The following is a 23,228-nucleotide window of genomic DNA, read 5'->3' on the forward strand; positions in this document are numbered from 1 at the left end:
TATTTTGAGTTGAAGTCTGTATTTTCTAGTTAAACACCATTGTAATTGTCAATTCAATAATATTTATGCTTGTCATTACTTATAAATTTAACAGTCTTATTTTATAAAAATAAAAGATAATATAGTGAGTTGTAAGGCAGGTTTCAGAAATTAGGACAAGTTAGGCCAGCAGCTAAGGTTATTCATTTCAATTCATCAGATTTCAACTTCTACAGGACGAGAAATAACTCATAGAAGGAAATAAACCCGTTGATCTCTAAGACAAAGGCAAATGTACACGTGCCCTATTCTCTTTCTCATCATCCCTCCTCTACCCAACGTGAGGTAAACAGTATTAGGATAGAGGGGAGGGTATAGCTCAGTGGTAGAGTGCATGCTTAGCATGCGCAAGGTCCTAGGTTCAATCCCCAGTTCCTCTGTCTAGATAAATAATCCCCAGTACCTCTGTCTAAATAAATAAACCTAGTTACCTTTTCCCCACATTAAAAAAAAAAAAAAGGATAATATTTTCCAGAGATATCTTCATACCAGTTGAGATGCTTACCTAATAAATGGTGCCCTAGGATTTCCATTTTCATCTAATTCATAAAGTTTATCTGCTCGCAGGCCATCAGCAACAAACAGCACTAATCTTTTTGCTGGGGGAGGCAATGGCGTAAACTGAGGGGTCATTCCATGAACCAAAGGAGATGTAAAATAAATGTCAAAGATGGAGGCGAAGAACACAAAATGTACGAGCAATCCCAAAATAATGTACAGCAGCATATCCAGTGTAACTAATTAATCTTCAGGAAAACTGAAAAGAGGGAACAAAATTAAATTTGGGTAAGCCTTAATGCAATCATATATACTTTCACTTATTTTGATGACTACATATGGACTGAATAAATATTTTAAAGCATTACATGATCCACAACTTAACCTTCATTTATAGTGGTGACAATAAGAATTATTTAATAATGAGATAATACAGAAATAAAATATATGATAAAGTACACTCAAGCAAAAAGAAAAAGTTCAAGTGTAACAAGTAATTAGAACCAATAAACTATAATAAATTTAAGCGCATACTAAGCTTATAAAAACTAACATAGAACCAAAAACCAAAGAAAGATTTAAATGAGTCAGGGTTCAGTCAAGACAAATCCTGTAAAAAAAAAAAAAAATATATATATATATATATATATATACACATATATAAAACTCATAGTGCTCTTTGGTTACCCATGGGACAACCATTGATATTCTCAGAATTTACCATTATTTAAATGTGCTTTTTTAAAATTTTATTTTTGGTTATCAGCTTAGGAGAGTTCTAGCTTCTTTTGACTGTCACCAAATTGAACAGACAACATGTATTTTGTCCATACAGTAGAATTATAGGAAGGGGAAAGTAGTTAAATTTTCCGTGTTTCAAAAGATTTACATTAGGGAACTCTTAATCTTAGTTCCCTGAACCAATACAAAAAAGCAGAGGGTTAAATTCATTCATTCAGTAAAAATGTTCTATGCACATTTCAAGCGTATAATTGTGTGCCAGGGTACTACAGGAACCATCAAAATGATACAGTCACAAATATGATGAGCTTACAAATACTTAGGGAATGAAAACTAAGCAATGTAAAACATTTAAATATCATAGTTAAAGTATACTATTAACTGCCAAAATCAATGGGAGTCCACATGGGAGTGCTTTTCAAGCCAATCTGTAATTTGCTTTTGTTGGTGAATCCCCCCCCCAGATTAAAAACAACAACAAAATACTTTAACTTGTCCTTCTTGTAATGTAACTGCATTAGTTACACATAGTGATCCTCAGCTGAAAAACACCAAGATGAGTTAATTTAATTACAGATATATCTTATTCTTTCTGGCCCTAAAAATTACATTATGAAAGGAAAGCGTGGCAAAAAACTGAACACTTGGTAAAAAAAATCTTGCCAAAATCAAGCATATCATAAAATAATAAAATAAAATAGAGCAAATGGTTAAATTATGGGCTACTTTTTTCCTGGGAGACTCAAGAGTCAACTAAATATCAAAGATATTCCACAAATTATTAAAAATCCCTTACTGAGTAGATGTTATTTTGTAATCTAAGGCAACACCCTCAGAATATGTATTCTCCTTTTTCTGATATATATATTACATATATATATGTGCTTCAACTACACGGCAAACACCATCTTAATAATGGCAATCTGAATATAAAATAGTATCACTGAGGTAAGTCTAGATATATAGAAAAATTACCTATAATTCTACTATCTAAAGAAAAATCTGTTAATAGTTTCTTCTAGTTTTTTATCCCTTCTACATTTTCACAGAGGCTCACAATTTTATTTAGATTTTTTCCTTTATTATACATTAACATTTCCCATTAAAAAAAAAAAAACCCATCCCACCTTTTCCTACACATCATTTACTATTACCACACTCTCTTCTATCTCATCTTAATTTTCCTGATCACCCCCATATTGTTAAGCACTGAGGGTTTTTGCAAGTTTTCATTATTATAAGTGTCAATGTGATTTATCTAAATTTATATGTAATTTTATGTTAACTTTTCAGACACTTCACAGTATATGCATAAGATACTTGTAAGTACAATCACTGAATCAAAGGCTATGCACATCTTTAAGGCTCCTAATATACTACATATGGAAACAAGTTTTTCAGTTGAATACTAATTCTGCTAATGATAAATTAACTTAGACACTTGCAATATATTTTTCTCTTGTTTATCTCACAAGCCCTCCTCCAGAAAAAGCCATCACTTCAAATACACACAGTATAACAAACTACATTTGAAGAATTAAAAAGGAGACATTGAACAGAATATTCTAAATGTCAAGATTTCAAACATAGAAATTATTATTAATATCAGTGTTTCATGAGAGGCGGGTATGGTCAGCTTTGTCAGATACACTCAAAGACTGGAGTAAGAGCAGGGCAGCAAAGAGTGATTCTGCGGCTTTTAGTTCCTGTTAAACTTACTGAGAAAGTTCAACAGAGTAGTGGGAGGTAAGCCCCATTAAAGTGCCTCTTTGGAAGTGAATGGGAAGCAGAGGGAAGAATACAGCTCTCTGGGAGAATGCTAACTCCCAGAGGGAAAGTTCTTTCCTTAAACGAAAATTGATGTAGGGCCAATAAAGGGTTTTCCTTGGCTAGGAAATACTAGATTTATGTTCTGAAGAATGACAGAATAGAGGAAGAAATGAATGCTGTAGCAGAAAGCTGGAGTAACTGCAGGAGTTAAAAATCTCTGTGAAAGCAAGAAGAGCTGGAACCTGGAGCACAGCAGAGAAGCTGGCCCACGCCTGGTGTGCCTGCGACCTCCTGTCTCGGGCAGTAGAAGTCTTGCATCCAGGGAAACTTCGCAGTTCCTTACAAACTACCTCTGGGCTCTTTAGTTGGCTCTTCCCATAGCAGGCTTCTCACCTTTCATACCATCTTCTCAAAAGTAGGCTCCTCAAGGTTTCTCCACCACCCAGAAGTAGACTCCTCCCTATTATTTCCCTTGATTTAAACAATCATATATTCTGTATCTGTTGTTGAAATTTAGTCTTTCTCTTCCACTAGGATATAAGCTTCATAAGGACACAGATTGATATCTTATCTCCTTCACCATTGTATGTCCTACCTACTGACAAAGTAAGTGCTCAATGTTTTTTAAGGAACTTATTAAATGAATGGCAAAGTAATTTTGGATAAAATGAATCTTATTTCAATTCAACATTTATTCAAAACCTACTATTTCTCAAGTATTGTGCTCAGCACTTGAAAGGGTGCTTGTTTTCTATATGTACAAAAAGACAGGCACAAAAAAATGCACCTCATTATAACAGTTATCAGGTATAGTAGGACCACAAAAAACAGGGCAACAAATTCAGCCAAAGCAAGGAAAGGCTTTGAAGAATAACTGGCACGTAACCAAGTCTTCAAGGATATGAGGGTTATTAGGCAATCAAGATGGACGCAAAAATACAATAGCTAGTAGCCCACTTTTCAGCGCTAACAAGGAACCCTGTGATAATTCTTTCAGATCCAAAAAATTACCCACTAATGTATCTTTTTAACAAATTTAATATATGCATATTAAATAAAAATTACCTCTAGCTGCATATAGTTGGTTTTCTTTTTGAGTAAAAGGGTTCTCTGTCATAAAACATTCCACTTAGTTAAATAACAGTTAATTATTCTAAGGTCAAGTCTTACTAAATTCTTTCTGTTGCAATCTAATGAATGGCATCTATTTTAAAAATTTTCAATCAACTTTATTAAAGTATAACTTATAGACAAAAATGGACATTTTGTTTCATTAGTTTTGACAAATATATACACTCACATAACCAACCACCTCAGAATCAAGATATAGAATATTTTTATCATTCCAAGAAGTTCCCCCATGTCCCTCTTCAGTCAATCCCTGTCCCCACAGCTCTGACTGTAAGTAGTCACTGCCTTCTGTGATTCAAGATTAATTTTTAGCATTCTAGATTGTCACTGAGATGGAATCATGCAGTATGTACTTTATTGTATCCACTTACATTCAGTATAACATTTTTGAGATTCATGCATGTTTGTGATTTAGTTGTTTGTTCCCTTTTAATACTGAGAAGGACCTATCATATGGCTGTAAAACAAATTGTTTATATTAACCTCTTGATGGATATGTGAATTGTTTCCAGTTCTTGGCTATTATAAATAAAGCTTCTGTGAACAGTAAAGGTACAAGACTTTGCGTATATATGCTTTTTAATTTCTCTTGAATAAATATGCAGAATTGGAATTGCTGGGTTAAATGGTAAGCAGATGTTTAAATATGTAAAAATTTTTCCAAACTGTTTAACACACCTAAAAGTGATGTCTTTTGTTAAGTGTTTTTAAAACTTTATTTTGCTGACAATCTATGATTTTGCTATAAATGCCATTTGATTTAACTTGGCTTTTATTGTAAGTATAATGTGCTTTATAATTGTTAATATATTGCATACAATGTTTCTCCCACTGTAAGTGTACCCAGTTATAATACTTGCTAGTATTGACTGAATGCCTAACTCTGCATTAGATCCTGGGCTTGAGGACTTCACTTACATTATTTGCTCTAATCCCCAGAATTTGCCTTGAAAATGAAGTATGAGAATCCCCATTTTCACAGGAGGGGACTGACTGTCATGGGGACTAAGTGATGCTCCAAAGACCACATGGGGGAAAGAGCCAAGATCTGAAACCAGTCACATCACTGGAGAGCTCAAGCTTTTTTGAACACGTTTTCAGATGATCAGTATGTCCAGACCTGATCTCAGTTATGTTTCCTTGAGAGACAGGATGGCCTAATGGTAGAGTGCATACCCTAGCAGTTCACTGCCAGGATTCAAATCCTGCCTTTTCTGCATACCAGAAGTATTAGTGCAGGCAGGTTATTTAACGTCTTGGCACCTAAGTTTCCTCATCAGTAAAATGGAGATAATAATGGTACCTACCACCTTGGGTTGCTATTACAATTGAGTTGATAGGTGTAAAATAAATATGCAGAAGAGTGCCTACCACATAGTCAGTGGTATTAAGTATTAGCTGTTATTATTATTATTCTTGATGTACATTAAGTTGAATTCATCGTGTGAGAAAAACTTGGTGGCCCTCCTTGTTGGGGTTTAAAAATCTAATCTAGTGGATCTAAACTTCTTGATTAGAGAATCAAATCCCAAACTCTGTTTTACACCAAAGCATCAACTTAAGCATTGTATGGCGACTAGCATAACTGATACCATCTTGGGCATGTACAAGTCCTCCAGTCATTCCACTGACCCTCCCTACTGTGTCAATCGCTTTTCTGTCATCAAGGGCTCAGTAGTTAATAGATACTGTTTAATAACCATAGGATCCAGTGGCTTATATGCTCTGTTAACCTCCAAACAAGGATGAAGACCTTTGATGACATATTCCTGGAGCCAGTGAGACCAGCCATCCATTCATAAATCTTGACTTAGGAAAGCACTTCCTGTTTCCAAGCACTACCCACGTACACTAGGTAATTATAAAACTGGCCCCTCAGCAGTACACAGCGCAGCTGTAAATGCCTCCAGGTCTGTGTCTACCAAATCCCATCCTGTGAGTAAGTTACCCTGTAGTAAAACTGATCCATTGTATCACCCTTTATGTACCTCTAGTGGGACTGTGGTGGTAACCTACTGTGATTTTAATTCACATTTCCCTGATGACTAATAATGTTGAGCAACTTTTCATATGTTTAATGGACTTTTTTAAATCCTCTTTTTTTTTCTTTTCATTTTTTAACAGTGTTTTTCAAAGAATGGTACTTTTAAATTTTGATTAAGTCAATTAATTTTTCTTTTGGCTGTTGTATTTCGTGTCTCATCTAAGGAATTTCTGTGATAGCATTTCTTTGTATAGGTTTTTAGTACTTTTTTATTTGAAAATAATTTCAAACTTAGAGAAAGTTGCAACATTTTTCTCACTTGCTTTATCATTTTCTCTCTCTTGCCTTTCCAGTCCCTGCCGCATCTCTTTAACTTACCTCTAGTGTGTGTGTGTGTGTGTGTGTGTGTGTGTGTGTAAAATCACTTAATATTGTTTCTGAACCATTTGAAGGTAAGGTACATACACTATTCTCTTTATGCTTAGTGTTTATTTCCTAAGAATAACGATACTCCCTTACATACCTACAGCAGACTTACCACCTTCAGCAAACTGAATATCAGTGTTTTATCTACCATCTATACTCCAAATTTTTGAAGTGCTCCAATAATGTTCTTCATAGCATTTTTATAGCTTTATTGAGACATAATTGGCCTATAAAAAGCTGTACATATTTTAAGTGTATAATGATTACAGTCAAGACAGTGAACATACCCATAACCCTCAAGTTTTCTCATGCCTCTGTCAGCCATCCGTAAGGGTATTTCATTTTTTGATATTATTGTAAATGGTAGTTTTAATTTCAATTCCCCCTTGTTAGTTCTTAAATTACCACTGATTTTGTTATATACACTTTGTATCCTGCAATATGGAAAAGTTGTAATAGTAGCTTTTATGTAGATGTGTTTTGATTTTCTAAAGACATAATTATGTCACCTGTGAATAAAAGACTTCTTCATTGTCAATCACTACATTTCTTATGTGTCATGCTTGTTGTACTGTCTAGGACTTCCAGTGGGATGTTGAATAAAAGTGGTAACAACAGAAATTCTTGTCTTGTTTCCAATCTTAGGGTGAAAGTTGTCAGTTTTTCAGGTTTTTGTAGATTTCCTTTCTTAAGTTAAAGAAGTTCCTTTTTACTCCCTATACGTTAGGAGTTTTAAACCATGAATGGATGTTGGATTTTGTCAAATGCTTTCATTGCATCTACTGAGATGATCATGATCATGTGTTTTTTCTTAGTCTCCCAATGTGGTGACTTACACTGAATTTCAAATGTTAAACAAAGCTTGCATTCCCAGAATAAAGCCTACTTAAAGTATTATCCTTTCTATATACTATTGGATTTTATTTGCTAAAATATTGTTTAGCATTTTAAAGTAATATTTATTAGAGACATTAGCCTATAATTTTCTTTTTTTGTAATGTCTTTGTCTAGTTTTGGTATCAGACAATGCACTGGGAAGTGTTGCTACCTCTTCTATTTTTTGGAAGAGTTTGTGTAGAATTTGTATTATTTCTTTCTTTATTGTATAACAATTCAATGAAACCATTGGCTTGGAGTTTTCCTTGTGGTAAGATTTTTAACTAAATTTAATTTCTTCATATAGAGAGAGATATTCAGATTATTTACAACTTGCTGAGTGAGTTTTGGTAGTTTTATCTTTTAAGTAGTCTGTCCACTTGTCCATTTCACCCAAATTGTCAAATGCATTGTTTTAAAATTATTCATAATATTTTATTCACTTACAATACTTTTTTCCATCCTCTAGTTCAGGACCCTGTCTATCAGGCATCATATTTAGTTATCCACAGTAAGTCATTTTTCCAGTACTTAATTCATTTCAGTTAGATCTTGAACTCCATTCATAACTGAAGTACATATGGTATACATCTAGATGTACAGAAGCTAAAATGATTTAAGTGTCTCCTCTTTACAATGGAAACCTCAGTACTCTCCTTATCATGCTTATAAATAAACAAACATCTATATCATTTCTCACTTTTATTTGCATTTACAAATAACTCCCTGGACTTAACATTCTCTCTTTTCCCTATTGCTATTACACAACTTTACTGTATAAAGTATCAAAGTCTCATGTGAAAGGATAATATAAATTTTCCACTACTCAAAAGCTTATTGAAGTAGTGAAACATTTTATTTGAGACCTTGAAGCTGTAAAAGCCAACGTAAAAATCTAGCTCTGTTATATAGTAACAGTGGGATCCTAGTCAAGTCCCTCTCGTAGTTTACTTATCCATAAAAAAGGGCACCGTCAGCCCTATTCCATAATAGGGTATTGTGAGAAGTAAACAGACATGACACCATATAAACGTAAAGTATTAGCAATACCACCAGATGGTGAAGCAACTCAACTTTTATTTTTAAATCAAACTCTTAGTAGGTGAGTTTACATTATTTTGAAAGAAAGCAATAGAAAAATAAAAGATATAGTTTCCTGCCAAATTGTGAATGAAGATTGAGACTTATTATCAATCCCCAAAATATTAAAAAATTCCATAAATAAAAAGGAATTTGACAACTCTATTTAAGCATTTATTAGGATACAGTCTACAAAATTTTTTAAAGGCAACTTGCTATTCTGGATGGGCTTGAAAGTCAGGCCTTTAGCAGATTCTGGCCTTAGATAAACTGAACTTCAGATATGTTACCTATAAAATGCAGATAATACCAACGAACTACAAAGGTGGTTGTGAGGATTAGAATGAATTTATGTCGTATACCTGGCCCAACGCTTGGCACTCAGGATATGATAACACTTCAGTTGCTTCACTAGGATAAATTAAACGTTATAAAACAAGAATAGTCATAATTTTCACTAAATTCTGCCAACTGAACCTCCAAATTAATTTTCTCACTCCCTCCTCCTCTGCAATAGGAATATAAGGAAGAGGCAACAAATAAGGGACAGAAGCTAAAAAGCTTCCCGTAATTTCACCCTTGAAACACTCCAAACCAGATGCCAAAACCTTTCCTTCAGTTTATAATTATACAGCTCTGTCTTTGACTGTTTGTATTAATGTCTGTCTCTATCATTTAACCCTGTTTCCATGTCAGCAAGACGGGGCTTCTCCAGCACTCATCACAATCCTAGGCACTTAGTAAGGACTCAGATGTTTGCTGAATAAATTAATTAGATTATCATTTCAAAGGTATATGTAATATGTACTATAGCCACTAGAGGCTGCCTTGCTTTTCTATTTATTTCTCCAGAACATACAGATGAACTGTGAAGATTTAGGATACTTAAAAACAACAACTTTTACATTTAAGTCGTTTACTACAAATAAAACCGCAGTGATTCCAAAATAACATCCTTCACATACTACTTATTTTATTATTGCCAAGCACATGTAATTAAGCAATATTATTACTTAATATTTCTCTTTAAAAGATCACTTTTTATTCAGATTCAGTGAAAATGAAAACTTTGTCATATGGAAACCTCCAAAACAAATAACTATTAAAAATTTTTAAATATACATAACCATGTACTAACAAAAGTTATTTAGCCTATTCTTGTGAGATGTTTACCACACACTGAAAAACAATGTCAAAAAATTAGAGTGTATAAAAATGTATTGAAAAATTAGATATTTATAAAAACCTTAAATAAACCAAAAACTTGCATTTAAAATATTACTTGTGGCTATTTTAAGACTAGTAAAGCAAAAAAAAATTTTTTAAACACTACAATGACTGAAGTTCTTGAAAAAGAGCAATCTTTTACATTTTCATCACTAAGATACAAACTTCAATGACTATTCTGATTGTGTGATAAAATATTAGCTGTAAAGATCTAGATTAATGCAAATCTTGTTAAGTAGAAAGAAAATTTCCTAAGAATATTAACAGCAAGTTATTATAAGTAGAGATGAGCAATTAAGAATATTCTAGTATGTGCTATTTCTTAAACATTTTAAATTGATAATTAAACCTTTATGTATTGTAGAAAAGAAAAATACTTACTGAGAAGACTGGCCAGTTGATTTGTGAAGGGCTTGGAAGGTCACATAAACAAGTCCATAATTATAGGATATGAAGTCCAATCAGGAAACTATAGACGTGTTACAGCAAGCCAATCATGGGAAGAACTTCCACATCCAATTTCTTACAACTCTGAGGAAACATATTTTAAATCTATTTTCAACTTTCACTTTAGAAATCAGATCCTAAATTAGTTACCTATGGGGCCTGTTCACTTAATTGGTTTTTCTGGCTGTAGCTACTCAACGACTGACATTGGGTTTGTTTGCTTTATTTTTAAAAACCTATCAAATATTCTCAATATATACTAATATTATATGTTAATTGATAACCGATTATAATGACAGTATTTATTGTGTTCTAGGTACCAGGCACCATGACAAGCACATTCCTAATTCTGTGTACTTTCAGTACCTCCTTGACAGGTGAGGCAGAGAGAAGATAAGTAATTTTTTAAAGTCTCACACCAAATAATTGGCAGAACTGGGGTATGAACTTCAGGCTCATCAACCTAATAAGCACAATCCTCTAAGGGAAGACCCTAAGTGCAAGGACCCTAAATACAAAAGATTTCTAAAATTCCCCATTACAGAGACAGAAATATTGTATATAAACAATCCATTTCTAAGCATGCCCTTTCCATGTCATTCTCTAATCCCTCCCATTCCTCCATTCCAGAAATTGGTCCCATTTTTAATTTTTCCAGCAAACTCAATTACAATAAGGATCAGCAATTCTTTTTCCTAAGAAATAAATAACAGGACACAGCCTTGGCTATTTTGATACTCTTTTCCTAAGATCCAGGATTTGTTTTCATACTTTTCTTCAATATATGGCACACACACACACAAAATTTAGGATTTAAACATTAGGAGCTAATAATGTTCTGTAAAAAAACATTTTGAATTCTTAGTACAAGCAATGTCAAAAAAATCTTCTACCAAGAACAAAACAAAAAACCTAAGCCACATTCAAATGAAAATTTTAGTATACTGAGCCTAGGTAAACTGAAATTAAAGCCTACATTTAACTGTTGGCATACACTTACATGTAAACCAATAATCTGACCCAAGGGTTATATAAGAATGCTCTATTTTTATTTTTCCACAGAGCTAAAGGAGATACTTTAATGCTTCAAAGTAATGTAACTGACCTGATAGCATAATTATTGCTACCTCTATTTTGGTGTTTAAAAGAAGCTACGAACAAAGAAATCTAAAACCTGCAAAAGTGGCAATTTATGCGTGAAGAAAACAGAAGCTCTTAGGAACAGCATTTTAATACTATTGACTAGAAACTAACATCCTCTTTGCCACTTCCAGTTGTAATCAAGGAATGACATAAAACAACATAAAAGATAATTGTTGAACTTCCGAACTTAGTATACTGCGCTAACCTGTGATAAAGCATATCAAAACTGTCCAAAGCATCCAAGTTTTAAAATAATTAAGTTCTACAGTCAGTACCTTGAGTCCAACCTAAATGGACAAGTCAGAAAAGTTTCAAGGCATAGTGGAGAAAGAATGGCTTTGGACATAAAAATGATTTCAGTTCCTTTGAATAGTTATCAGTGGTGTTGAGTTGACTGGGTCACTGAATGTCTCGAGGTTGATTTTCTTCTCTCTCCACTGAAGGACTGCATTTGATATTTTGAAGGGTCCCCGTTGTGCAAATTGTGTATTAAATCCTAAATGCTTACTGAGTTGCTAATAGTTTGTTATCCAAGTCGAGGCTATCAGAGTATTCCTACGTCCAAGTAAAACCCCAACCTCTTTGTTCACTTTCCATTTACTCTCTCCATCTTTCACACCCCACCCCACCCCATCTCGACCCGCCCTTTCTACCAGTAAGTCGGTGGCAAAAAGGCGCTCTCCCAGGCCTCCAGGGCAAGCAGGCACTTGGCTGGGAAGGCAAGGAAGAGAAAGCAAGCCACATTCTGACTAGTGCCCTAGGCACCTGCGACACGTGCAGAGAAAATGTCACCAGTTGGCAGCATACAGCAAGAAAAAGTGAAGCGTGCTAAGTAAAAGTGAAGCAGAGCGTCAGCGGCATGAGACCAGTTTGGGGGCCACCGCATCCCTCCGCACTAGTCCCCGGACTTTACCTGGGCCTATCAGGTGAGGCCGGATCTCAGGAATGAGGCCTCCTCAGCGTGAAGGCGGGACCCAGCTCTAGGGCAGAGCTCCCCTCTGCCCACGAAGGACAGCCAAGAGAATGCTCCTAAGCCACCGTCATAATCACCCCTCAACCGCGTAACGCCCCTAACTCTTACCTGGCCAGCAGCTGGTCTCGCGATAAGTCTTGGGTCAGTCCTCCGTAACACCAGTCCCCGCCCCCAACCTTCTTTGGCCAATCAAATGGGGAGGGGGCGGGGCCTTGCCTTTGAGCGAGGAGTGGGGCCCTCAATCTTCGCACACGGTGTGCAGAATTGGCGGGGCGGGGGCGGGGCGGGGCGGGGGCGGGGAGAGGGGCAGGGCACGCTCCATTTCTCGCGAGACTGTGGACCAGGAAGACGCCTGCAGAGCCGGGCTGCTGGTGCAGCTGCGGCTGAGGCAGCGGGTGCAGCTGCATCCGGACTGTTTGCCTCGGAGCCTGGGGCCTGGTCTCCAAGTGAGGAGGCGGGACGTGGCCAGGCCGGGGCTTTGGAGGTGCACAGTGCCCATTGAGGCTTAGCGGGGATTCAAGTTGCGGCCTGTCAGAGCCAGACAGGGAGGCGCCCACACTCCTGACAGTATAAGATGGCGGCGATGGCGCCTGGAGGTGGTGGCGGCGGCGTGAATCCTTTCCTCAGCGATTCGGATGAGGACGACGACGAGGTTTCAGCGACCGAGGAGCGGCGGGCAGGGCTTCGGCTCGGTTCCGGGGGCGGCCTAGATCCTGGCTCTGCGGACTCGCTATCGCCCCAGGATCCCGTGGCCTTAGGGAGCAGTGCACGACCAGGGCTCCCTGGGGAGGCGGCGGCGGCGATGTCACTGGGGGGCACCGGGGAGACCCCGGCCCGATTGTCAATCGATGCGATCGCGGCTCAGCTGTTGCGCGATCAATACTTACTGACCGCCCTGGAGCTGCACACCGAGCTGTTAGAGAGCGGCCGCGAGCTGCCTCGGCTGCGTGACTACTTCTCCAATCCTGGCAACTTCGAGAGGCAGAGTGGGACCCCGCCGGGGATGGGGGCGCCTGGGATCCCTGGAGCAGTCGGCGTTGGAGGCGCAGGAGGTCGGGAACCAAGTACGACGTCGGGTGGGGGACAGCTCAGTAAGTGAATGCAGCCTGTCACTCCGGCAGGACTGTTGGGGTTGTAAGAAGTTATTGTGGGGGAAGGGGTACTTCTGGGTAGGTACTGGGCGGATATTAGGAACGTTTCAGAGAGGGTAAGTTGGGGCGGGGGGTGGGGGTGGTCTTTTGCGGCAGAAGCAAAAGGATCTGGCAGTGAGTGTTTTATCCTTGCCTGACTCCAACTCTTGGCTGGACTTGGCATCTGCTCCTGGCTCTCCTATTGGTATCTGTATCTATTCAATATCCAGAGTTTCTAGTTCACTGGCTATTACGTGACTCCAAAAGGACTCCCTTGCAACCTGGTTTATCGCTTTAATCATTTTTCCATTTTCGACACACTCGAATCACCACTACAAGGAACCTATGTCTCTTAAATTGTTCGCAGTAATTATTTGACTCAAAGAGAGAAAAGAATAGGAAATGTTCCTCTCTCTGCAAAGTCTGATCCACTTTAAGACACTGCCTTTGCGATGACTTGCTCACTCAAAAATTGGCTTTTCTGCTGCATAAAATTTGTTTTTGTTTAAGTGAACACAATGTAATTCACTTTCGGTTACCTTAATTCAGTAGATTTCCAGAATTATAGGAAGTCTAAGGAACAGGACAGGCAGGTTCTACCTGCAGTGTAGCTTGTGGTCCCACCACCTCATAGGCTTTTTTCTCTGCATAGGTTAGAAAGTTTCTTTTTTTACCTAGTTATAATCATTTCCAGCAGTATAGAGTAATCGTTTACCTCATTCATCATATATTTATAAGTATTTCTTATGGCTCTAAAATGTATTATCAAGGATGTATACTGGACTCCCAGTATCCACCTTTTGAAAGACATCTTCGATTACCGGTGGTAATAAGATGTTTTAGTGTGTTATGTGAGGCCAACTGGAATTTACTAACGAATGTTAAATATACAATTTAAAAATTGTAGCCTAATTGATTATTTTTTGTCTATACTTTTGAATGGTGCCAGAGACTTCTGTTGCCTAACTTAGATGTAGTGAACGTGCAAAGAGTGCATTTTCCAATCAAGGTAAATTATAAGCAGATTTCTATTGAATATGGAATTTTCTCAGCAGGTGTAACTTGCTTAATATTATGGGATAATCTTCCTTTTTAGGTAAAGATGTTTTCATGCTGACCTTTAAGACTATAAAGTGTAACAAAGAGCAGAGTCACAAAATTGTTAGGTAGTTGGGCATGTTTTGTTTGCTTTAAGATTCCTGAACTAATAATGATTTTTACCTGATAAGCTAATAAGCTCTTAGTACTTCCTCAAGACCCAGCTCAGATGTCATCTTTGTAAGTGTTTCCCACACTCCCCAGGCTTAGCTGTTTGGTTCTTTCATTGTACTACTTTCAAACCTCAGCCATAGCCTTTAACTCTAAGGAATCTGATTCGCTAACAATATCATTTTTCTCCACTAGATAGTCCATTCTTGAGGGACATCTTCATATTCCTCACACTTTGTACAGTTCCTGGCCTGTTGTTGAACAGAACTAAATTGCATCTGTTATGTTTTTCTAATGTACTAATGAAATGAATTATTCCTTACTTCATAACTTGTTTAAAAGAATTTCTGAATCTTTTTAGCCTACCTTATTGTGGCTTGACATCACTGTTTTGTGAAAATTTCTCTTAAAAACTTTTTGTATAGAAATAGTTATATTTGTAATTTAGACTCTTTAAATATTATAGCAGTGTTTTAGAGTAATGCTTTTGCATTACACGTTTTTATAGTTTCTTTAAATAATTTCAGTCCTGTGATCAAAAATCACAATTTAAGTATAATCAAATATCCATATGTACTTGTACTTCTCTATTCTTATTATTTGGAGTTGTTTTAGGTATAACTTAAAAATATATTATTATGTAATATATATATCATATGTATTTCATATAGTATATTTTCAAGTTACTACAGAACAAATGAGCAGTAGGAAAAAAATCAAAATTATCCATAATCCAACCAGTGGTATTTGCCTTTTCTGTGTTTTCTATGCATGTATTTTAAAAAGCAAAAATTGGACTAAATTATTTTATATAGCTTTATATTATTTGATAGGCACTATAATTTTTACCATTAACTTTGAGGTAAAATTACATACAATAAAATGCACCCATTTCAAGTGTACAATGTAATGAGTTTTGGAAAATTAACATCTACCACAAATAAAATATAGAACATTTTTATTGTCCCAGAGTTCCTTCATTTTCCTTTGCATTCAGTATCCCTACACTGTCACTAATCACCATAGAACAGGATTTTCCAACCTGGGCCTGGGCACTATTGAACTCTTGGGCCTGATAATACTTTGTTGTGGCTACTGCCCTGTGCCTTCTAGAATGTTTAACAGCATCTCGGCCCCTCTGTACAGTAGATACCAGTAGCAGCCACCCCAACCCCATCCCCCAAGTTATGACAGTTAAAAACTGTCTCCAGAATTTTCCAAGGAAGGGGAGGGCAATACTTCCCCAATTGAGAACCACTTCTATAGACAAGTTTTGCCTTTTTAAAAATTTAATATAAATGCATTTGCAGAGCATGTAGCCTTTCCTTCATTCCTTTTTTTGGTTTATTCATCTGATGTTAGACATTTGTATTTTTTCCCAGTTTTGGCTTATATTTATAAAGCTTCCCTGAACATGCTTATACAAATTTTGCATGGATATATGTTTTCATTTCTTTTGGGTAGTACCTAGGAATAGAATTGCTGAGTCTTATAATCAGTACATATTTAAATTTATAAGAAACTGTCAAAACTTTTTCAGAAGTAGTTGTTTCATTTAAAATTTCCATTATTAGTGTATGAGAGTTTCAATTTCTATACATCCCCCAAATACTTGGTATTTTCAGACTTTTTATTTAATTTATTCTAGTGAGAGTGTTGTGGTATCACATTGTGAGATTTCTTGAGGACTAGTGATGCTGAATTCTTCTGAGCTTTTTGCCATTAGGATGTGTATGTGTGTTGCCATTAGTGTATCTTTTGTGAAACTTCTGTTCATATCTTTTTATTGAGTTGTAGTTCTTTATATATTGTGAATCCAAGTCCTATATCAAATATGTGTTTTGCAAATTTTTTCTCTTAGTATGGTTTGCCTTTTCATTTTTTAATGGTGTGTCATATGAACAGAGATTTTTAATTTCATCAAATACTGGATGAATCAGGTTTTTTTTCTTAGTGATTTGTACTCTTTTTGTCCTAAATAAGAAATATTTGCCTGTTTTAAGGTTGTAAAAATTTTCTCCTATATTTTCTTCTAGAAGTTTTATTTATAATTTTAACTTTTAAATTCAGGACTGTGATGGCAGGACTGCATTTTAATAAAGGTATCATAAAAAGAAATATTTCTTAAATATTCCTAAGTTTGCAGACATTCATAGCACAAACTTTAGTATAGTTTAAATGCAAATGCATTGTATATGTCAAAATATCAATGCATTTAAATATCTTAACAGTGTCAGAAAATAGATAAAAGCTAAAGTAAGTCTGTAAAACTGTGGTTAGTACCATGTTTTGAAGATTTTTGACTAAGCTCCTGAACACACAAATGATGTTTTAGGGATTCTAAGGATGAATCTCTCTGGGACCCAACTACTGCCTGTTTTAAAGGTCCTTTATATTCAATTCAATTGTTGCTAATTTGGTTATGACTTTATGATACTAAATAAGTATTTTTGGTTGATAAAACAATATAAAGATTGATAGTATGGATTATCTAAAACATTACATTATTTTTATTTGTTTTTATGTATTTTTGATTGATGTGTGTCTGATCTGAAAATTCATAATACCTCAAAATAATAAATATTATAATCAAAAGTAGTTTTCTTTATTTAATGATGTCCAAAAACAATTTAATTTTGCAAGATTTACTGAATTGTTTACCTAAAAGTCTGTTGGACCTAGTTTAATACTAATATAGTGATCTTTTTAAAATAGTTTAAGGAGGCTTCATGCTGTATTTCATCTTTTTTTCTTAACTAGTGGAATAATCCACATTTATAAAATATTCAAATATCAAAAGAATTATAGCTTTATAAATTTGATATTTTCAGTAGAAGAATTTCTATTAACTGAATAAAATGAGCTCTAAGGAAGTCTTGATTTTTGATAAATTGTTTTAACATTGTTGCAGTGTTCAGGCTAGATCTACTTGATAAACTAATTTGATCTTACATTTAATATTACTTGCTGAATACATGTTATTTGTATATTTTTCTCCTGTACTTTTGCCAGTTGAGCCAGTTTGGTAATTGTTTTGCTTTCTATTTAGATTGCAAGACAAAAGTTGTACCAATGCTATTGATTAACACTGAGCAGATTATAGTATTTTAGCTAGAGGATTGCTGGTTCCACCCTAAGTGTTAGAGCTATAATCAAAATTGAACTCTTAATTGTTTAGGATGAGCCTGTTCTTTGTGCAGTAGAGACAGTAGGTGGTCTCATGGGGAGAACAAGTAACTTACCCCTTTCAGTAATGAACTTCTTTTATTCCGTATTTATCATGCCTTCAACGTTTTATAAGGCAACTTATCAGGAGGCAGTCATTTCTGATTGAATTTAATAATTTTACTTGTGAGCCTACAGACTTCTTGAGTCATCTTTCTCCTTTTTAAAATTTTCTATTATCTTACCTATCTTTTCTCAGAACTTTCAAAGAGTACATGTCTCACTGTGCTCAGTATTCCTTGCCTAGTATTACCAAATGCTGAGATGTCATGATTACAATCTACCAAATTTCCCATCTCTTCTACTTTACAAAGTAGTTCCCCCCATTAGATTGGAATTGGGTTTAGTGCTTCCTCTGGCTGCTAACAAGAAAATGTCAACAGAATATTTCTAAAGTTTATTCAGTTCACTGCTTTTGGCTGAATAAGACTTTCCACTATTATCTGGACCATATACATTCCTAAATTTATCTCTTGCATGACTGTCTTCTTTTTTTTTTTTTTGCCTATGCCTTTCAGTAGCTTCGAACTTATTAATTCTTGTGGAAATGTAGTCAGATGTTTTCATTGCTTTAAACAGTGATTTGAGTATAGTTAGTATTAAATATTTTACATTGATTAATACATTTATTAAATTGTGTGATCAACTAAGGATTGTAGGGATCCAAAAGAAGTTTAGTGCATGTCCTTGAGTTTATGTTCTTGATGGAGAGGCAACTAACACATGAAAGACCTATAGAATAGTCCTCTCTGGTACAGGTAATAGTGTAGACATTTATTTATGGAAAAATCATTGTTGATTGTGATCCTAATGAAATGGCTCTTCTGGAGAAAGTAAAATTTTAATTTGATGCTCAAGTATGGGTGAAATTTTGAATAAGTAGTAACTTTATTATTTGGCCATATTTAGACTCTTTATCCTGAGTGAGGAAAAGGAAGTGAGGGTAAAGAGAAGATATTATTTATTTTATATTTTGCCTTGTTTAAAACATCATCTCAGAACATGCTTACCATTATCTGGCTCACCAATTAATAAAAGGGTTCCATTTGGGGTTTTTTGTGTGAAAATACAGTATGACTTTCAGACCATTGTGGTACACAGTTTAAAAGGAAATGAGATAGGGGTATTAATCAGGGAAAACAGACCTTATTGCTGTCAAAAATTTAAATTATACTTTCTGCTTTTTCAACAAGAAAGTTAGAGATGATGTTCACAGTGAGTATTTGTTTGCTTGGGGAACAAAACCTTCCAGAATTGATGTAACTTTCATTTTGTATAGTATTTTTAGGTCAAAAATTGAAATTGGTTACTTTGTTTCTATATAGTGGCTTTTAACTGTGTCCACTCCTTAACTCCCCTGGTTTTAGAATGATTGACTGAAAAAGAATACTTACCTTGATCTAAAAATACAGCCTATTTATATTTAAGTTACAAATATTGGTTGAGAAAGGTCTTAATTATTAATAGCCTATTTTTTTCTTTTAGGTAGTTGTTTTTATTGGCTTCTTCCTATAAGTGCTGTGAGATTTGATGATAAAATGTGGTTTCTAAATTATTTATACTAAAAGCATACTTGGTGGTTAAGTAAGTGGTATTTAGCTATTTGGCCATGTTTTGAATGCAGTGCCTCTTTGGTTGACTTTTTGGGGGAATTTGCATTAGTTTAGGATTGCTCTACTCCAACTCCCTCATATGAGTGTTTGTTTCAATAGTACAGTTAATTTTTTTTGAGATCTAATTGACATATGACATTAGTTTTAGGTGTCCAACATAATGATTTGATATATGTCTATATTGTGAAATGATTACCACAATAAGATTAGTTAGCTTCCATCACCACACATAGCTAGGGTTTTTTTCCTCTGTAATGAGAACTTTTAAGATCTACTCTCTGAGCAACTTTCAAATACATAATACCGTATTGTCAACTATGGTCACCATGCTGTACCTTCCATGCCCAGCCCTTATTTATCTTATAAGTAGAAGTTTGTGCCTGCAATTAATTTGTAAGGTGGTTGCTGGCCCCATTTCACTGGAGCATGGGACACTGATGATTCTAATTACACGTATGCATATAATTTCTACAAACTAAGGAGATCTGCACAGGAAAATTTGATCAAGTTGAGTGTAAATTGTTCACTTTAAAAATAGATTCTTCTGATTTCTGAGAAATGAATACCCGATATAACTGAATTCAGCAATGGTATTTACTAAGATTGAGCAAACTATAACACTTAACTACAACGGGGTGAAGATGAATGTTCTAAAGCTGATATATTTGGGTCATAGCAAGATAAATGACAGATCTCTCACACTGGTATAAATAAAATAGAGAAGTATGGGCTTGGTAAAAGAGTAGCTGTGGAAAGACGTGTGATAAAACAACAGTAGGTCTGTGCCAGTCTACACCATCTACACTTTTGAACATGGCGTATTTTTTGAAGACCACCTGACTTGTAGTACTGGTGTCTGATCTTTAGTTCTGCTTCTGCCACTTACAGCTCTGTTATCTTGGGTGTATCATTTAACCTTTTTGAACCTTCTTGTTCTGTGTAAAGCACAATAATCATTCTGTCCACTGCTAGTCATAGGGTTTTAAGGAAGTTCACATGAGAGTATATATGTGAAAGGGCTTCAAAAACTTGTTTTATAGTGACTTCTTTCTTTTATAAGAAAAAATATATGAAGCAAGGAGAGAAGACTAGATCAGATTTGCCCATGATAGAAGACGGAGGAAGATAGGTGATGTCTGACAGTACTAATTCATAGGATTCAACAGGACTAGCAGATATATGGTGTCCTAATTAAAACAACAAGTTAAAAAGCATACTGGGAGTATCTGTGCTTGAAATTCATAAAAAAACCTGATAGCATTTCTATTTGAGTAGCCACCATAAATTAGATCAAAGAGGTCTGCTAATTTTAAGGGAAAAAGCTGTATACACAATGAGTTAAGAGCACAGAGTTTGGAGTCAGATTACGTGGCTTGGATCCTATTTCTGCCATTTTTTTTCTTAAACCCTTGTGACTTTGAACAAGTTACTTAATCTCTCTATGCCTCAGTTTCTTATCTAAAAATGGGATAACAGAACCTCTTTGAGCTGTTGTGAGAGTCAGCTGAGTTAATATTTATTGTCATTGGCAGTAAGTCTATATAAGTGTAAAATAAATTATTAAAAGGTAAACATTGGATTTATGATTTCGTAATGGTTCATTAAAATGTCATAATACAGTTAATGCATTATATTTTATGTCTGTAAAGGCATTACACCTACATTTTACAGATATTTTAAATTATATTCATGTAAGTTATTTTTAAATGTAATTTCCTTTTGTTCTCTTCTCAGGCAGTGGTTAGTTACTCAATTTTACAACTAACAGATGCGAAGAAAAGGGGACTTATCTTTTTTTGGAACTCAAGTTTTAAAAATCAGTATATGTGGCATTTACAAAATAAATATTTCAAAAACAAAGAAGAACAGAAGTAGACAGATTGAACTAAGGAACAGATTACAGCCCAGTAACAAGCTCAGTGAGTCTTTAGTATAGGAAAAAGAGTCAGATCATTGAGGGAAGGGTAGACTATTCAACAAATTTGTCTCCTGGAGGGAAGTTATTTCTTTATCTCCTACCATATATGTATATTTATACACACACACACCAAAACAAAGTCTGCAAATTAATTAAAATGCTAAATGTGGGAAATGGAACTTGAAAACTTTTTGAAGAAAATATTAAAACGTATTTATGACCTTGAAATAAGGATTTCTCAGGCATAAAAAATGCAGACTTTAAAGTAAGATTAATATGTTTGTATCAAAGTTAAAATTCTTGTATGCAAAAAGATAACATGAAATAAAAGACAAGCCATAGACTAGGAGAACATATTTGCCACATATATATAATAGTCAAAAAGTATTTCAAGTATAGAGTTTATATAGAATGCCTACAAATATTAAGAAAAAGGAAAATGAGCTAATTAAAAATAGGCAAAAAATATAAATAGATAATTCATAAAGAAGCAAACCAATGAAAAGATACTCAAATTCACTAGTAATCAGGGAAATGCAATTCACAATACCCCACCTTTCAGCAAAAATGAAGATGTCTGACAACACTTCGTATTCCTGATATGGAAGAGGAAGCAGGAACTCTTGTGCTACCCAGTAAAAGTGTCAATACAACTGCTTTGAATAATATTTTGATAAAATCTAGTAAAGTTGAAGATGTGCACACCCTTCAACCCAGTTTTTCCACATAGAAGTATTTATCTGGAATTCACAAATGTGCATAACAAGATGTGTACAATGTTAGAAACAATTCTCTTGGCCATACATAATGGAAAGATTAGTTATGGTATAGTCATAAAATGGAAATCTTAGCAGCCATTAATCAGATATCAATCTGTTGTGGAGCATTGCATACAGTTCTATACCACTATGTAAATTTTCAAACACATAAAACATTACTGTATGTTATTTATAGGTAACATATATTATTACAGATATAAAAACATCAACTAGAATCACACTAAATCCATTATTGTGTTTGTCCTCGAGGAAGGAAACATTAGATGTTATTTCTTTTTAAATTCTGAAGAATGTTAACAGTTGTTTGTATCAGGTGGCGGTTGGTTATATGGTGTTGAACTTTGCACTTTTCTAAAGCAATTAAAATATGTACCACACTTTGTCAGAATTTACGTATAATGAATGGCAAAACAAGGAAAATATGTGATGAGAACTACAACTCCACTGTTCCACCATTAATTGGCACCTAGTCCTGTAACTGTGCAATGTGAAACAAGTTCATGTTTTTTCTGACATGAAATACCATCTTCTCTCTGGTATGTGAACGCAAGGAATATATTTTGCATAGTATGTTGCTTCTGTGTGTGTATTTGGCATGTATCTACCTTTTTTGTTACCTTATATTGAATATCAGTGTCTTGGATTATCTGTTAATTTGCACGAAATAACAGCAAAAAAGTTCATTCTTTGCTCCCAAACGTTGTTGCATATGAACTAGTTTCTCTGTTTTCAGTCTTCTGTTGCCAGTTTTATTTGGAGGGGAAGTCTTCATTTGACACAAATCTCTCTTGAAATTTAACATGTTTCAAGTGAACAAAACTGTTTTATACTGATAGCTTTTTATTGCATTGTATGGGGAGTCTTATAAATATTCTGTGTATGTGTACAGAAGTAGAATTACCATTAGAAAAGTATCTAGCAACAACCTTAAAGTTTCTAATTTTTCTAGTCAAAAATAGCTCCTTATTATAGTCATTCTTTTCAATTATAGTAAGGATTGACACTTTTTTTCAGGGATA

The 23,228-nt window shown here is 34.9% G+C and overlaps 2 protein-coding genes across 10 annotated transcripts in view; one reads left to right on the forward strand and one right to left on the reverse strand.

Moving 5' to 3' along the window:
* The window catches only part of PIGN (phosphatidylinositol glycan anchor biosynthesis class N), an 88,145-nt gene extending 75,580 nt beyond the window's left edge, over positions 1-12,565 (reverse strand). For 2 of the 3 annotated variants that reach the window (XM_032470750.1, XM_006182787.3), the window contains exons 1-3: positions 12,276-12,437; positions 10,154-10,303; positions 545-796 (exon numbers count right to left, since the gene is read on the reverse strand). In XM_032470750.1, coding sequence (XP_032326641.1) covers positions 545-765 — 221 coding nt within the window. In that variant the 5' untranslated portion in view covers positions 766-796; positions 10,154-10,303; positions 12,276-12,437. The other variant, XM_032470749.1, reaches the window with a different exon arrangement.
* Positions 12,566-12,675: 110 nt separating this feature from the next.
* RELCH (RAB11 binding and LisH domain, coiled-coil and HEAT repeat containing) overlaps positions 12,676-23,228 on the forward strand; it is a 100,085-nt gene continuing 89,532 nt past the window's right edge. For 5 of the 7 annotated variants that reach the window (XR_004316274.1, XM_032470709.1, XM_032470713.1 and 2 more), the window contains exon 1: positions 12,676-13,426. Coding sequence is in view for 6 of the 7 variants with exons in the window: in XM_032470709.1 (XP_032326600.1) it covers positions 12,910-13,426 (517 nt within the window). In the remaining variant the exon portion in view is untranslated. The remainder of the gene's footprint in view (positions 13,427-23,228) is intronic. The other 2 variants (XM_032470711.1, XM_032470712.1) reach the window with 2 other exon arrangements.

This window comes from Camelus ferus, chromosome 30, assembly GCF_009834535.1.
Source record: "Camelus ferus isolate YT-003-E chromosome 30, BCGSAC_Cfer_1.0, whole genome shotgun sequence".
Lineage (NCBI taxonomy): Eukaryota > Metazoa > Chordata > Mammalia > Artiodactyla > Camelidae > Camelus > Camelus ferus.